This window comes from Corvus cornix, chromosome 3, assembly GCF_000738735.6.
Source record: "Corvus cornix cornix isolate S_Up_H32 chromosome 3, ASM73873v5, whole genome shotgun sequence".
Classification (NCBI taxonomy): domain Eukaryota; kingdom Metazoa; phylum Chordata; class Aves; order Passeriformes; family Corvidae; genus Corvus; species Corvus cornix.
The window spans coordinates 14085877-14102834 of record NC_047056.1 but is presented as its reverse complement, the minus strand read 5'-3'; the positions used below and the strand labels follow the sequence as shown (position 1 = coordinate 14102834).

The 16958-nt window shown below is 45.7% G+C and overlaps 1 protein-coding gene across 4 annotated transcripts in view; it reads right to left on the bottom strand.

The window, feature by feature from the left end:
• Positions 1-16958, bottom strand: part of CAPN13 (calpain 13) — a 52173-nt gene that overhangs the window by 25641 nt on the left and 9574 nt on the right. For all 4 annotated transcript variants that reach the window (XM_020584230.2, XM_019282259.3, XM_020584233.2 and 1 more), the window contains 5 exons: positions 8394-8463; positions 7410-7528; positions 3516-3649; positions 1496-1670; positions 516-587 (listed from right to left, as the gene is read on the bottom strand). In XM_020584230.2, the coding sequence (XP_020439819.1) occupies positions 516-587; positions 1496-1670; positions 3516-3649; positions 7410-7528; positions 8394-8463 (570 nt within the window). The remainder of the gene's footprint in view (positions 1-515; positions 588-1495; positions 1671-3515; positions 3650-7409; positions 7529-8393; positions 8464-16958) is intronic.

The window sequence follows — 16958 nt, the reverse complement described above, 5'->3', positions numbered from 1 at the left end:
GTTCTCAGATCATCAATATTAATATCCAGCCAGGAGCAGTTCTGCATGAGTACAGCAGCTTTAAAAGATGGAGAAACGCTGCTCTTGAACCAGCGATTTACTTTTCACACAGTGATTTTTGGCAGCTTGTGATTGAGCTGAACAAATGTAGATTTGCATCATATGACAAATCCCACAATTTCAGCCAGTTCCTCTACTCCCATGTGAAACAGAAAAGCACATTTTTTTAAGAGTCAGCATGGAATAAAAATCTCCAGAAATGTTGTATTTGCTGCTGAAGTGTCCCAAAACAGAAGTAAATTCAAGTTGCATTTTCCATTAGAAAACATTATGGATTCAGATATTCTCCCTCTTGTTGTTCCAAACTCCTTCCATCTCTTGGAATTTGAATCATGTGCTCTCCCCTCCTAAGTGTGAAGCTCATTCAAATGACTCTGACTGGAACAGCAGTGCAACTGCCCCATAGTGGATCATCAGTGCAAGATCCCCAGGCAGGAACACGTCCCCGATCTTACCTTCACAGCTCCGGTGATGGTGTAGGCATGACCCTGTACAATCCCATTCCTCAGCTCTATGTTCCTGCTTGCCTACAGAAGGAAGAAAGCAGAGCTTTCAGCTCTCTGCCACACTGTAAAGACATAGCCACCAGCTCCCAGAACTGCCATTTGCCACAGCACTAAACAAAGCCTCGGGTTTGACCACATACTACACAGGAATGTGACTGTTGTTCCCACTGCAGCCATAAGCAAGCCAGGAAATTTAACAAAGCTACAGATCAACAATTCTTTGCAAGTTCTTCCACAGTCCAGAGCTGCTGCAACTGCTGAATGGCCTGGACTGGGTGACTTGCAGTCAGACTGGGGAATGCAGAACTTCCCTGCCCCTCATAGCCCAGTGTCAGCCACCTGAGCTGAGGGAATAGTCCTTGGCTTGTTTGCAGCAGCCAAGCTTCATGTCCTGAGGAAGCAGGCACCACAGGAGCAGTGTCACACACCTTGCAGTCACATGTCACATGCCATAAGGGAAGCCTTGGAGACGTTTTACCAAAGGTACTTGCTGAGTACCACAAAGCCTTTTGCAACTTCCCAGCATTAATACCAGTAGCTTGCAAGCCATCGTGAGAAAATTGCATCCTCTTACAGAAGAGAGGTGTGTTTTGGCCCTGCCAGAGTTGATCAAAAAGCTACAAGGCCAAAATCAGGCCTGCTGCAAGAGGACACCACTCTACTGCAGTGGAATTAGCCAGGACAGAAGCCACAGCCCCCCTCTCTGACAGACCGATCCAGCTACACCTGCCCAAATGCCTTTACATTCCTTACCAAATAACCTTATTTACTTTCTGCTGCCAAGATCCCTTCGGGCATCCATAAACTATAAAACTGCAACTATTTTACAGAGTGATTATGGACTTCCTTCTCCACTCCAAAGAGCAACCTTTGTGCAAACACAGTAAACCAAGACAGGCACAGGGCATGTGACTGGCCCTGTGACTCACCTGGCCTGTGGTGCTGCACCCCATCAGGCACCGAGATTTGTCAGCTGCTTTCAGGATCTCCTCCAGATCAGGAGGTGGATCCTTCAATGAAAACTGTACTTGAACTCCACCTGTGAGGTCTACTAAAGCATCTGAAAGGAAGCCTCCATTCAAGTTCTGGTAGGAGCCCCGCAACCTATGGAAAAATTAAAAAAGATTAAAAAAAAAAAAAGAGAGAGAGTGAAGTTAATTAGTCCTTACATTGTGTTTTCATAAACAATGCACAGTGCTTGCTTTAAAAATGAACATGTGCATCAAGGTGGTGAGCACAGGGGATCCCGGGGTGTGCAGACATTATGGGCAGGTAATGAAAGGAAACGTGATCGAAATATTTGGCCAGGCACAAGACATGCCTTGTGGAAGGAATGAGACAAAGGGGGAGCTTTTTCTGTGTATTCATCCCCATCTGAGGCAGCTGTCCAGAGCCATTTACAGACAGTGGAAAACATTAAGGTGCATCTCCTGCCAGCACAGGCATTTTAGGGAAGTGAGCGGCATCTCATCTTGAAACACTCAGTTTCCTTTTTCTGAACAGGAAGGGAGTCAAAGGTGACTAGTTCAAATGGATGTTTCAGATCAAATGGAGCTGAACTGTTAGTTTCTACATCATACCTATACATGACTCTTCACAAAAATGGCCAGTATTCCTTTTGCAAATGAGAAAAAGGAGAAGAGAGGTGAAAGTATTTTACCCATGCTTCCAGGGCAAGGCAGAAACGAGTTCTCAGCACTGTTCCCAGTTCACTCTGCTAGAGCGCAGTAATAGGCTAATAATTTAATATTGCCAACACAGTCCTTGTTGTTTTTATCATGTGGTTTTTATTGAGACAGCAAATAAGCTGGAACATTCTGTACTTAGAGCAGGTAGAGCATGCTGTTAAACCCCACCATACACACTGTATTTAATGAATGTAATCAAATGAAGTCTGCAGCTAATTGTATTTTGAAGAGTTGTCCTTGTCCTACACTGATGAAAAGAATTTGTCTTGGGCACTGGGGAATAACTTCTCAAATGGGAATCTCATAAACAGCATTGCTTGCAACTTTAATTTAATAGAGGTTTGGTATGCATTGTAATTAAAATCTTATGCAGGAAATTGATACTGAATCCTGAGTCAACTTTTCTGAGATATCTCAGGGCAAAATGCATCTTATTCCTGAGTCGCTCTCATGCTGCTTTAACATTTGCTTATTCCTGACCAAATATGCCAAAATTATTATCTCTTTTCTTCATCTTCTCCTCACTGCATTGCAAATGCTACACCAGCTTCAGGTACCAAATTCCAGCCCTTCATACCACCCCTAACACAGGACTTTTTCTTCAGCATTTTTAATAATGGGAAATGGGCAAATGCTAAGGGAGCACAGTGTGATCCCTTCTCTCCCCAGAGGATTTTTTAAAATTATCATCTCTTTATTAGGCATTATTTACCCTGCATACTCTGGGGACCTCAGCTGAGAGTCAGAGCTCTCTGGAAAGTGAGAGCTGATCAGAGAGTCCTAGGCGTGCATGTGTTGTGCCTGGGCATGTTCTTCAGTCATGCTTCCTCTCATTGCCTGCCCCAAATATCCACATGATCTCTGCTTAGTGACTGTAAACACAGGTAATCCATACTTAAGACTCTGCAGTTTTAAACAGAGGACAGCATGGAAAACAGGGGCAAAGAAGTTTGCCTAAAATCAGGAGGAGATTCCAGGCCCTTGTGTGTCACCAACCATTGCCCTGTTCAGTTTGCTTCTCAGGCATTAACACCCCAGAGCTGATTTAGGACCGGGTACTTTTAGGTCTAATGCACGACCAGCATCTCCAGGTTATGTTGGCCCTAAGTTTGCTGCAGCCATGGTTCCCTGCATGAGCACAGCACCACACAGGCAGCTGTCAGCCTGAACTCCTCCCTGTGTGCTTTGCACAAGGCAGAGGGTGAAACCACCCACAGAAAGCATTCAGCACTGGGTGGAAGAACAGACCAGGTATATTTACTTGGCATATGCTTTTTCCAGCAAGGATGGCCAGAATTCATTTGAAGTTCGGGGGTGTACAAACAGGTATCTTCCATTTAGGAGTGGCAGTCGGTCATCTATCACTACATCCACCCATTCTCCGTATTGCCAGAACTGGAAAGAGATAAAATAAAAAAAAGTATGTATTTTTATAAAAGAGAGAGAGAGAAAAGAAAATAACAAGCCTCCTTTAAGCACTAATGCCCATGCCATGCAAAAGAGTCCTGAACTAGCACAGGAATTAACCTAAAGCGTGGATATGTGCAAGTTCTCTCCTGAACTGCCTCGGGTTAATGGCGCACATTGTTAAACAAGCTACCAAGAGGCTGGATTTCCCAGTGGCAGGGCAAGTCCTTGGGGAGTATATCTAGTCCTGCAGTCAGTGGGAGGAGAGATTCAACATGGGGAATATGCTAATATTCTTGGGCAATAGCAAGATTTCAAGGAGATAAAGAATGATTATGCAGGTGGATTCCATGAGCCTCACTCCTCAGCCGCACTTGGGTTTTCCCCCACGGCACAGCTTTTGCCCAGAGAGCCTCTGTCAGGATCCAGCCTCTAAATTTTCTTTCCTCTGTGTTTCAATTAAGACTCTGACATGCTGTCATGGACAGAGACAGTGTAGTGACTAAAGACTGTTTTGAGGTGTTATCCATCTCCTTGATGGATGAGAAGGACACAGGCAGTCTCTCCAGCATGTGGACAGAGCAGGTGTTTCTCCAGCTGATCCAGCTGATGAAACTTTTCAAGGGAAAAGACAGGAATAGAGATCTGTGGGGATGAACTAAAGGAGTCATTTCCAGAGTCATTAGCAGATTAATGTAGCTTAGCACGATTCGAAATCATAAGAGGCCAAGCTCTTATTTGCAGTAATGCTAAGGACTCCAGTGGAAGTATGACAGCAATAGATTTAGTCTAGCACGATTTTATTTCAACAGCTTCGGTCAATGCAAAACCCCAAAATGAGCTGTTCCACTAGAAAAGCACAAGACCAGATCTGCCCAGCAGCAAAGCAGCTTAACAGACTGCTCAGCTGAAAGAGGTCTGATCCTACTTAGGTTCTGCCTCACCCAGGCCTCTCCCTTCCTGCATGAGTGGTGGCAGGAGGTGGCAGGGTTGGAACCTCTAACTTGAGCTCCAGGAGCATTTTGAGGCTTCTGCCTGATTTTGGCAGGAGGGGGTTGAGGAAAAGCCTTCCACTGGCTGTCCTCTGCCCGAAGGAGAGACAGGCAAAAGGACTGCCCAAAAGGAGCAGTCCTTTCAGTCACCTAAGGAGCCCTTCTGTCACCAGCCAACACCTAGGAGCAAGACTGTATGGAGAAAAGGTGTGACATCCAGCCACACCTCCCCATGGTGCTTCATGTGCAAACACAACATACAGAACTTGCAGTAGGGATTCATGCAGTCCAAACCCACTGAGAGACATTTTTCCAAAAGTCAGGTTCCTTGGCCATGTTTGGTATGGAGCTCAAGCCTGGAGGCCATCCGAATGCAGCACTGTATTGTTCTTCAGCAGGTTAAAGGGAGCTGCTTTGTCCTGACTGTCACAGACTTTCAGATGGTGGTCTCATCTGAGCTCACAAGGATGGGAAAAGCCACAATGGGAATGAGAAACCTCATGGAAAGCCCTAGAGTGCTCTGGAAGTTGCAAGAGTGGTACAGGAGAAGTCATTCTCCTGCCTTCAAAGAAGGTCCAAGCCTTCACTTTTTGGCTTGAGTCTGGCTTAATGAAATTTCTTTATACCCTTTTATGGGATTTAAGTACTGCAGCTGTGAACATGGTAGTAAATAAAACCAAGAATTGCTGTTTAGGCAGGATGCAAAGAGGGAAGTTCTTCGCTTCCACATTTATGATAAGCCTTTTAAATCAGGACTTTATTGTCCTGGGCTTAAGAGGAGGGAAAAAAAATGGACAGTTCCAAGATGACAACAACACATCTAGGGTTCTGATGCTCAAAGGGGGAATGTTGTGTGGTTATTTTGCCTCCTTTTTTCCTTCCTGGACTGGGATCTTAGAAAAATCCAGTTCTGAAATCGAGTAAGGGGAAAATCACATGTCTATCAACTATCAACTAACACCAACCTTTCTTATGCTGTTAAAAAGCATGTTTTGGATGTTTCCTGAAACTGAGTTCTTGACCACTTATAGTCTTTCAAGATTTCATCTGTTTCTCCCTGAGAGCAGGGATATTAACACTCAGGGAAGATCCCTCCAGTTGTGAGTTGATGCACTGTGCAATAACCCCCTATAGTCCCTGGAGAATATTTCTGTTTTTTTCCCAAGGTGAGCTGCTGCTCCTCACCGTCACAAGGAGTGACACACTCTGCCTCATGGGCACCACAGTTTCTGTGGCAGAGAAAGTGATTCCTACACAAACACGGGACTAACTTAATCCCTGGGGAAATAGCATCACTGTAATTATTCCCTAGATAAAAACACAACCCATCTTAACTACAGCTGATGAAGTGCTTAACACCCTTGACTCTTGCAGCTGAACAGCTTGTGCTGTAGAGGAAGACTGGAGCAGCCCTTTGTATTCCTGAGAGGCAACGTGCTCCAGTTCCAAAAAGGTGGAAAAAAATTATAAGATAAAATTTTTATATTAGCATATGATATGCCTTGTTTGCAATTCTTCACTGAACTGAGGACGGGTGGCTTAGCCTGTGGATGGCAGTAAAATATCTTTGATGGAATAATTGAAAGGCATTGCAGAGAAGCATTTCCATTCAGAGAAGCTTTCTCAGGGGTTTATTGCTCAAGGAAAGCCAGAAACAGTTGCACTGATTTGCAGATGAGATGACAGGGAAAACATTTTCAAATACTGTAAGGTATTTATACTGCTTAAGATTTAAGGATTGCGCCTAACTAATCTTTTCAAAGCTCCCATGAAAGACAATCTAGCTTGCATCCTTTAAATGTGTTTTAAGCAGACTGGGGTGTCTTCAGCTGGTTTATCTCATACAGTGTGGCTCTGTATGCTGGAAATGGGCCAAGATAGAAACATCTGGTATTCCGAGGAGCAGAGGAACAGAGCAAAATTTAGACTGTCCACAAGATAATCCTCCTGGTGCTGCTCCACAAGAGCCTAGGAGGTCAAAGAAGTCTCACTGCCAGAGCTCTTTGTTTGGTGCTGAACTGCATGAAACAAAAGAGATTTGTGAAATAAGAGGGATGAGCAATGGCTGAGTTTATACTGTGATTCTCTCCACATCCAGTTTAGCTTCTGGAGTTTAATGGTGCTGCAAGCTCTTCTAATCCCACCAGATATTTGTTTGACTCAGATACAAGCAAGCAGAGCCTGCCAGTTGCTACCCGAGTCACCCTCCTGGGAGATTCAGACAATTTTAGGACTTGGTAGAAAGTGAGATTTACTAAAAAGCCTTGTTCCTCTCTCTGAAGCAAATCTCTTTTCAAAATATCAAAAGCCTGTTCCTCTGATCTGTCTCCAAGGATTTGTAATTTCCAGCCATTTCAACAAGCTAAAAGGGCAACGTGAAGTAGGGAAACAGAAAACAAGCCCAAATAGATAGTGCAGGTGAGATGACAGCCATAACAGACTGCCCAAATCAAAGCAGCCACCAGAATGCCATCTAAAACATATATGTACACAAATCTATCTGAACAGCTGGTACCACTGCCTTTGCAGTCATAACTTTCTGAAAAGGGCATCAAATTCCCTGAAGTGCAATTGCACCCCCTGGAGCACAAAGAATCATTAAAAAAATTCGTGATTTTCTGCAAAATTCCAAACTGGGAGTCAGCATTGAAGAACTAAAGCTTTCAAGGATGTTGAGATGTGGGGCCGCAGCTTGAACCCCTATGCAATCCAACCAGCCAAGCTCAAGAGGTGCCAATACCACAGGGAATACATACCCGGAAATGAAAAATCCCAGCATAATCGTCCTGGAATCCTTGGTCCTTCGGTAAAACATTTTCCAAAAATTGTTTCCGCAGTGTCAAGGAGCCCAGGGCAGCCAGCATCCAGCAGTCACCTCAGGGGAGGGAAGAATCCAGTGCAGCTACTCACTGCTGTTCATCATAGCTAACTCTTTTTAAACAGAGTGGGCTACAGCCTCTAGGACATTCAAGAAACACTTTGCCAAAAGCAACCAACATTCTTCTGTCACCTTTTCCTCCTCCAAAATGCTGAAGTGTTCACTAGCAAAGTCCACTGGGAACCCTACTGTCACCCAGCCATCCTTTTCTACTTTCAGGCTGCTCCCACCTTTTGCAGTCATGTTGAGACTTGCAATCCAAAACGATCTTTAGGAAACCTTCAAACTTCTCAGTGGAGTGGGAAATGGGAAGGCATTTCTTTCTACATGGGAGCAGAGCTGCTCCCAAAAACAAACATGGTCCAGGAGTACAAGATGGAAACGACACAGCACGCAGATACGTACTCTGCTAGTGGGTATGTATCAGAGGAGTTGAATGGAAATATCCACAGGAAAGAAAACGCTGACAGTCAAATAAAGACATTAGGACAGAAAGAAAATTCTGTCCTGCACCTGTTGGAGCTGTGCCTACTTACCTACGTACACTTAGCTGTGCTGGACCCGTGCACTTGAAGCATCTGCCTGCTCTCAGCTGGACCTCTGTTTCTATGCTTGGCCTTACACAGCCAGAAGGCAGATGCCAGACAAAAGTAACAAAGATTTGAGCTGCTGCATTTGGGAATCCTGTTAAATATCTGCAATAAGTTGTGTGTGGACTTATGCCAGTCTAGATTGACCCACACTGATTGTTTACTGCAGCTACCATGGTCCACATCTTCCCACCGAGCACTCAGAACACGGCAAAGCAGTCACGGGTTATTGCTTTGTGCACATCTCTTCCAAAACATAAATATAACCTTACCTATATCTCCTTGTATGATATCAAATCTGCTAACTCCATCCATGATCAAATGAGGGTTTCTCTGAAGTTCCTGGAGGAAAGAAAATACAAAGAACAGTGTGAGCACCCAGCCTTTGCCAGCAGCATGCTCCTGCCCCTTGAAGACCTTGCCTACCTTTTCCACATCTGAAAACTGTTTTTTCTTGAGCCCTGGTGTTTTGCTGCCTGCCACCAACAAAACCAGAGGAGATACTCAGGCATCTCTTCTTTAATCTGCCCAGATATTCCCAGGGGTGGATTCCTAGGGCTGGGTGCTCCCTGAGTTTTCATTTGGGTTTTTCTAATGCTACTGACACCTTTCAGAGAGGGGTCTGAGCCTGCAAGTGAAATCACGCAGTTTCCTGGGGCACAGCAGGGCAGAGACACACACAGGTCTCCAAGCAAAGTGGAACAGGGTCCATCCTTCAGCTCAGCAGTGGGTCTGGGAGCATTTTACACTCTGAGTCTTTTGTGTTTCTATTCAGGTCTAATACAGGTCAGCCTGGGCTGCTTTTTTCACTCTGGTGAGGAAGATGCGGAAAGAGAGCTTAATCTCTGTCTGCAAAATCCCATAGGCCTGGCTGACATTTTTCATTCAGGGAGAATTTTCCTTGAGAGTCTTGCTTGGGCAGTGAAGGGGGAAGCACTTCAGAGCTTGGCTTTGCACACAGATACGTGAACCATTCTCCCAGCTGTGTCTGCTATTGGCCTGGGATATCTCAGTGCTCAGGAAGGAACGGCCTCAGCATCCCCCATGAGAACCCCTTGGCACATTCCAGTGGGGTAAGGCTCTGTTTTGAAAGAGCAATCAGCCTGAAACAGGCAAGTCATCACACACGTAAGAAAACAAAGAGATGAAAGGAGGAAAAAAACCATCCTGGTAAGAAAAATAATACAGCAGCCCTTCCTTGAACAGGCCCTGGCATTCCTTCTCCCTAGCTGATCTGACATGCTGCACAAAAATGAGACCAGCTCACAATGTGACTCATGACTTGCATGGTTGCATGAGTTCAGCATTAGTAAGTGCTGTCAGCTTTCTGAAATGGCTTCACAGTGATCAAACCCCTCTAAAAAGTTTCCCTGTCAGGAAAAGATGCAATGCAACGTCACTGCTCCAAGCTGGTGGGCGGATCATGATTCCATAGCACTGCTGATGTGGGGGAAAACAACCTAGGCAGGCAAATTCCTTGAGAGATGCCTTCCTACAGCCATCCCCACCTATCCCAGGACTTTGGGGATTTGCAGCAAGAGATTACCCATGGCTTGGGAGCAGGCCTAAGATGTGTGGCCACAAGCAGCAGTGCTTGCTCATAGTATAGGGAAACAGCAGCACTGAGCCCTTCTCCTTTCCACTCTACATCCATCCCAGCTTTACCTTCCCCCTATCCTCTATTTCCCAAAGCAGTTTGTGCCCCTCACCAGGGTGAACTCAAAACTTTCCACAAGCAGGAAAGATTAAACTGCATGACAAAGTTCTGAACTTGCCTGTGCCTTTGTGTGTGTCTGACTTGCCAGTAGTCATCCCAGAAAACCAACAGCATAAAGGAATGGGTATTTTTGTTTCCCCCATCATTTCTGAGGGCTTTGAAGTCTTAGTTGCCAGAAGCAGAGTGGCTAGGCTACAGTGCACAGACGCCATGGGGGTATGCACCATCCAGAAGCATGAGCCTGTAATTAATGGGAAGGCAGCTGTGTCTTTATGGGATCCCCAAGAAAAGGGCTGATGCTGTGCTCTGTGCCAGAATGCTAAAGCTCATAAGTGCTCTGTGGATCCTGCTAGCCTGTTGTGGAGAGCGGCTGAAAAGTCAGCCCATTAGATGCCTCACCAAACATTCTGTTGCCCACCAAGGTGTCCGACTCCCCAGTGAGCAAACAGGGATGAGCTGAGTCATTAAGCAGGTTCCTTGCTGAGAGAAACTGGTAATTTAGTCTACAACCAGAAAAGACATAATCTGAAGTCAGCCCCAGCCAACACGCCTGGACTGTGCACACAAACACCTCTGTGGCTGTCAGAGGGAGCACTCCAACACTGTATTCCCAGCACCCACAGCACACCAAGCTCTGCTTCCAGGAGTGTGCACTCCCCACGGGCTCCGGGGCAATAACTAGGATACAATACAGAGTTTCCACTAGCCAGGGGAAGGGGCAGCTCAGCAGCTGCCTGAACCCACAGAGGGCTCCTGAAATAGCACAGAGAGGACATAATTGTGATGGGTAAAGTGCTTTGGAAATCTGGACCTTTTCACCCGGGAGGAAAGGACGTCTCCAATTAGCTCCTCTTCCTTCAAAGGCAAGAATACAGCAGTCATACAACACCACATTGTCCATTATTGCAAAGCACAGCTAAACACATAGTTACCACTGCACAAAATGTGCAAGCCTCACTATTTCCTACTGCTCGAGTTGCATGACAAAGAGAGAAACCACAGCTTTAACTCTAAGTCTGTCCAGACGCAGCGCCCTGTTTCACTGAGAAATGATGAGGCTTTGTGGCATTATTCCTGAGACTTTTCAGTTTTAGCTGCAGGGGGAAAGAAGAGGGAGCTCAGGGAGGCACGTGGTCTCTTCTCAGAGTATCTACGAGCCCAGCAGTAAAGGCAACCATATGGGCTGCAAGTCAAGCACTCTGCCTGAACTCATCCCCTCAGGACAAAGCTCTCATCACTCGCTTTCCCTGGCCCACTGAAGACTTCATTATGTATTCAAAAGGAAAGAAAAGTTCAAGTTCAAACCAGTTCATCCTCTAGAGCATGGTCTTACCACAGAAGTACTGCTCATCTAAAGGGCAAGATGGAGAATTAATCTGAGAGGTGGAAGGAAAGTGTCCTGTACATGCATTTATCTCTAAATCTCTTTTTATAATTGCTTGACATTTTTAGGGAAGAACAAGTCCCCAGAAGGAGCTGGAGGTGGGTAGTGTAGAAGTAGACCACATGCAGACATGCAAAGGACGCAGTCAAACAGTTTTGTGAAAAACTGGAAGCCTGAGATGGGATTTCCCAGGCAGTGGAAGACAGTCTGGCTGCAGGCTGCTGTGGTTGGGTGCTGGCCACTTTCCCACACATTTCCCCACCTGACTCTGAGTGCTAGCACAAGGCCACTGAGGGTTAAGAAGCTGGAGATGACTGATAGCAGAGCCACCTCCTGGTCAGTTCACCTTAACCCTAAAGTAAAATCCCAGCCTTGCTTCTGTTCCTACCACAGGTCCACATCTTTCCCTTCAGCTACACTTGTGTTGCTCCCCTGTGCTACAGCTCCACCATCCTTACACATCCTGCCATCATGAGTCATGGTGCTCCCTGTTCAACACACACAAATTATGACAAATAAAAAGGCTGCTACTGATTGAAAGGCAAACCATTCTCAGCTGGACAAATGTTAATTCAGCAGCACTGCTGTGCCTGTAATAGTGTTGCTCTGGATTAAGAAGCAAACACGGTACTACAGTTCCCTGGGCTGAAGGCACTGCCCAGCAGTGCTGAGGAGGGGTCAGTCACACCACTGTCATACATCCCATAACCACAGGGAACCTCCAGACAAATAAAACAGTTGGAATAATGAGGGAGAGCAGAACGAAGGACAAAGTTGGTGGAGGGTCTGGAGCACAAGTCTTAGGAGAAATGGATGAGGGAGCTGGGTTTTTTTAGCCTGAAGAAAATGAGGCTCAGGGGGGTGACTCTTTACATCTGCCTGAAAGGAGGTGGTAGCCAGGTAGGAGTCAGTCTCTTCTCCCAGGTAACAAGTGACAGAACAAGAGGAAATGGCCTCAGGTTGTGCCAGGGCAGGTTTATGTTGGATATTAGGAAAAATTCATTCACTGAAAGCATTGCCAAGCATTGGAACAGGCTGCCCACGGAGGTGGCAGAGTCTCCCCCCTGGAGGTATTTAAAAGACACATAGATGTGGCACTTGGGGACATGGCGGCTTGGCAGTGCTGGGTTAATGGTTGGACTCAATGATCTTAAAGGTCTTTTCCAAACCACACAATATAAGATGTGGTCATGGTTTAGCATAGTTTGGGTTTTTAGTTAAGGCTCCATCAGTCACGGAAGTGATTCTTTGCAAAGCGGTGCTTACAGCTTCCTCCAGACCCAATAGAACCAATCCCCTGGCTAGTTTGAATATTGGCAACTTTTTAAAGCCACTTAAGAAGCTTGACACACCTCTGTGATCCACATTTAAGAACAAATAAACCCTGGGAAACCTCTCTTGCTTCCGGCCTTTGGACAGGTCACTTGGGGGGCTCATGCAGCGCAGCGGGGCCGGGCTGAGCCCTGCTCAGCTCGGGTCCACACCAAAGATCTGACTTGCAATGACTTGTCTCTGACAGAGTGGAGAGGGAGAGGATAACTGAGCAAGCCAAAATTAGTAGGAAAAATCAGACTGCTCTCAAGGGGTTTGCTCACACTGACAGAACTCAATTCCCTGTTTTACAGCAGAATAGTTCAATTCCTAATTGCCTGATTTCAATACAAATGCACTGGTTGCTTATAAAAGCCATGCTCTGTTCCAGTTCTCTTTTGCATGGAAGAATGACTTCACCAGACTCCACACGGGTGGGGGAGCCCACAAATGTGAAAGCTAAGTCCTGCTGGAGGATGGACTGATGGCAACAACCAGACAAAACCAGAAATCAGATCGGATTTTACCTGAAACCTGTTTGCTTTGTGTGGCTCAGTGCTAAAAAATAAACAGTCATTGCAAACAAAGGAGGCAACGGAGGTAAACAAGGGAGGTAGTCCTGTGCACCCGAAGCCTTGGAGAGGCAATTTCCCTAGAGGTGTTGGAACCTCCCCCTTGGACCACACAGTACAAGCTGAAAGTGCCATGGAGTTACCAACTACCCTCCGGCCACCACAGCCATATAATCCTGCCTGAGAAACAGGGAAGCAGGGCAGTCAGGAGACCATCACAGCAGCGCTGCTGTCCAATCCACCCAGGATGCACGAATTACCCCTCACAATCAGCCCTTCCCAAAGATCAATGCAGTCGGGAAGTACTACACAAATAAACCTTTTCTGTCTTCCAGGAAGAGGGATGTAATAGCTGGTGATACACTGCAGCTTCCCTGGCCCACAGGGATGAATTCCAAGTCGAGGTCAGGTGCAATCAGCTGAGTAGGCAAGGGCTGAGACAACGGCAGCCTGGGGATGCTGCTCCCGTTCAATTACACTGATTGCACGCGCACACTTGGAGAGAACAAGGCGAATTGATTTTGATTTTCATCACGAAGAAACACTGAACAGGATCCAAGAGCCTCCTGGCCCCTGGGAAAGACTGAAGCTGTGAACTCCACCATGAACAGCTGGTGAGCAGCTTTGGCTCATGCCAGGAAATGGCCCCAAAGTGACAGATCTGCAGGACACCACTATCCCTCGCTGCCACACATTTCCCGTAACTTTCCTCATTAAAGCAGCTCATGTGACAACCTGTACTTATTTTTCCTCTTCTTTTTGTTTTTGGTAGGTTTTTCTTCATTTTTCCCCTCTTCTATTAAGAGATAAGATTTTAGGTTAACTTCAAATTGTTGTCTAAATTCTTGCCTGAATGAAATCTGGGGTTTTTCTCCCCTCCAGCTACAGACAGGCCAAGGCTGATGCAGTAGGAAATCCAGCTCAGCTTATCTGTCTAGAAGGATGCTAACTTCAAAATTAATTTTTTTTAGGGGTCCATTTTTGTTAAGTCAGTTGCTGGATTCAAAATTCCATAATGCTGATGCTAATTCTTGGAAATTTCTGGGAAATAAATAACAGGCCAAGGAACAAATAATGACCAAAAGCTGCAAGGAATCACAATAGGCACTCTGCTCCTGAAAGATGGTTACATTTTCTTTGGGAAGGGACAGAGGAAGGGGATTAAAAACATGAGCAAGCCCTTTTGCAAATGACTGACTCAAATGATAGATCACTTTTCCCAGCAAACAAGCACTGGCTCAATGTGTAAAATTTTCTCCGATGTTTTTTTAGGTGCTAAGTGCAGTAGCACAGGGCTCTGCTATGAGAACAAGGTGTATCCCTTGCCTGAGTTCACAGCGCCTCTTTCTGCACCTTCCATCCAAGGAATTCTTTTAGACACTTTCTCATCAGCTAACCCCAAGGAGTCCACGCCCTGATGCTCTGAACAGACTGATGATGCAGACAAAGCCCATGTCGGCTCTTTCAGACAGTCCTTTCACCACACACCCCACTACAAGTCACTCGGGGATTCCTCTCATGCTGATCCTCAAACTGCCATTGGCCACCTTGCAGCTTTTCCATCTCTCCCAGCTGCTCACACACATAACTGTCTATGTTAATCAGAGGACAGACCTTCTTATGCCAGCTCTTGCTCAGCATCCCCTCATCCCATAAGGGAGCTACAGGGTCCCCAAGAGACCAAGGGTGAGCAGGGCAGGAGCAGTAGTCTGCAAGCTTGAAGACCTTTCAGAAAAGTCTTCAGCAACTTCACCCTGTGCCCTTTTTAGCCTTTTTTTAAATCATAAGCACTGAAGAGCACGGACTATCCTTCACATTTATAATGGGCACCATACTGAGCACAGTGGTGGGCTATCCCTGGAGCAGGGCCAAGGCACTGCTGCACAGATGGTAATCTCTCTCCCCTCACACATCTCATGTCTGAAAATATAACCAATGTTAGCAGAAGTAAAGCGTTCCACATTTAGCATCACCACAATTCACATCGTCTGGACCATCCTCCTTCAATTTCTTTTTGCATCTGCACAGTATTATGCACTATGATCAGAACAGAGAGAAATCTTTAGCCTGAACATTAACTGAATAAAAATGCATATTCCACAAGAGTTAATCATTTCATGGCTTCCTCAGTTCCAATCAATAGCTCGTGTGAAGGAAAAGCAGCAAACGATGAAAAAGAATTGTTCTGAACGTTTTAAAAGGAGCATCTCAGTTTTTAAAATCTGACATAATTCTTCGCAGAGAATTTCCCTTTGACTGATCTTTAGAAAAGCATAGCAATAGAAAATACTTTATTCAGTCTAAAGTAGAATTTCTCTTCCATTTCTCAAAACTGTTGGTGAGCCAAAGGAATAGTTAATTGTGAGGTCCTGCTGTATTTGGTACCTTCAGCCCCGCCTCTAGTAATGCCTGAGGTACCACATACAAAATCTCTGTCACAGACTGCACATTTCACAGGGCGTACACTGAGGCCCTGGGGATGCAAACACAGCCTGAAGCAGCCCCCATCTGATGGGAAACTGCAACTACTGCAGAGTCGGGAAAAGAAACATCTCAAATGTTGTCTTGGTGCTCCTGAGCCACCTTCCCTCCCTTTTCAGGCACATCCCTATTAAACAAGACCAGTTTACAAGTCAAAAAGTTGTTTCTCACTGTCACTGCTGACTGTTACTGTCTGAAATCAAGCTGTTTTCTCTCTGCTTCATACACTACCCCCCGATATGAAGACTCCAAACTCTGAGCATAATTGGCAATTCTCTTGACAATGTACAAGGTAAAATAGAAGCAGCATGTTGCCCAACTGCTCGGTTGGATCTGGAACAAAGACAGCAGTTATAATTGCTATCTACCACTTAAATAAGCAGATGCTGCATGACAGCAAATGGAGGCTAAGAGATTATTAGGACCAAGATGCCAGTCACAGGTACATTTCCAGACAAATTTATTTTAATGTCAGAGGGAGCTAATGGTGGAGGCTGAGAAAAATGCAGACATAGGTTAAATTGGCCATGCTTTGTCAGCAGGGTACAACTGCACTGAGTCTCTGGGAGATGTATTCAGGTAGGAAAAAGTCTCTCTTGAGGAAATTATGGGTATCTCTTGGCTGAGTTGTTTAGGTAGCTTAAACACCTGGGATCGCATATCCTTACAGTTGGCAGTGCAATGGCCTAAGAACAAAGATTGTACAAACATTTCTGCATGGGTGAAAGGTGCCCAGCTGAAAAACTTCAGGTTGGGGGCACCGCTGCTCTTGATACCTCCCTCTTCCTCCTGAGGGACCAACTCGCAGGCGCAACTGGACACAGCACTGGCCTTTCGGGACTTACGAAATTCACAAAACACAGCTTCCTGACCCTTTGCTCTCAACCTCTGCAGCTCTATAAATGAAAAGAAACCACTGTGATTTTGCAACTTCTTCTACCCCTGCTTCATTCTGTCAGGAAAGCGAGGCCACACTTTGATGTCACCATGACACAGCATGGCTGTTGTGGTGATGTTTGGGAATTTCTGGTTGGTCTCCTCAGGCAGTTGATGCCACTGCCCTTCATCTTGCATCTTGTCTGGCAGGGTGAATCCTTCATGGTTGGGAAACAGCTACAGGTGAAAATTTAGGTCAAACTGAGGAAAAAAAAAAAAAAATGGGGCATTCTTCAGCACTGGAATCCGGAGTTTCTGTTCCAGATGACCCAGATGAGTCAGCAGTCTCAACTTTTGTCCCTTGTCATGGAAGAGCAGCTGGTGATGCTGCTTTAGCCTCTATAAAACAGCAAAAGGCTTTTCAATGCTCACGTCATGAACCCTGGACCATAAGCATATGGTTTAATTTATTGAAGGAGAGCTCTGGCATAGCTAA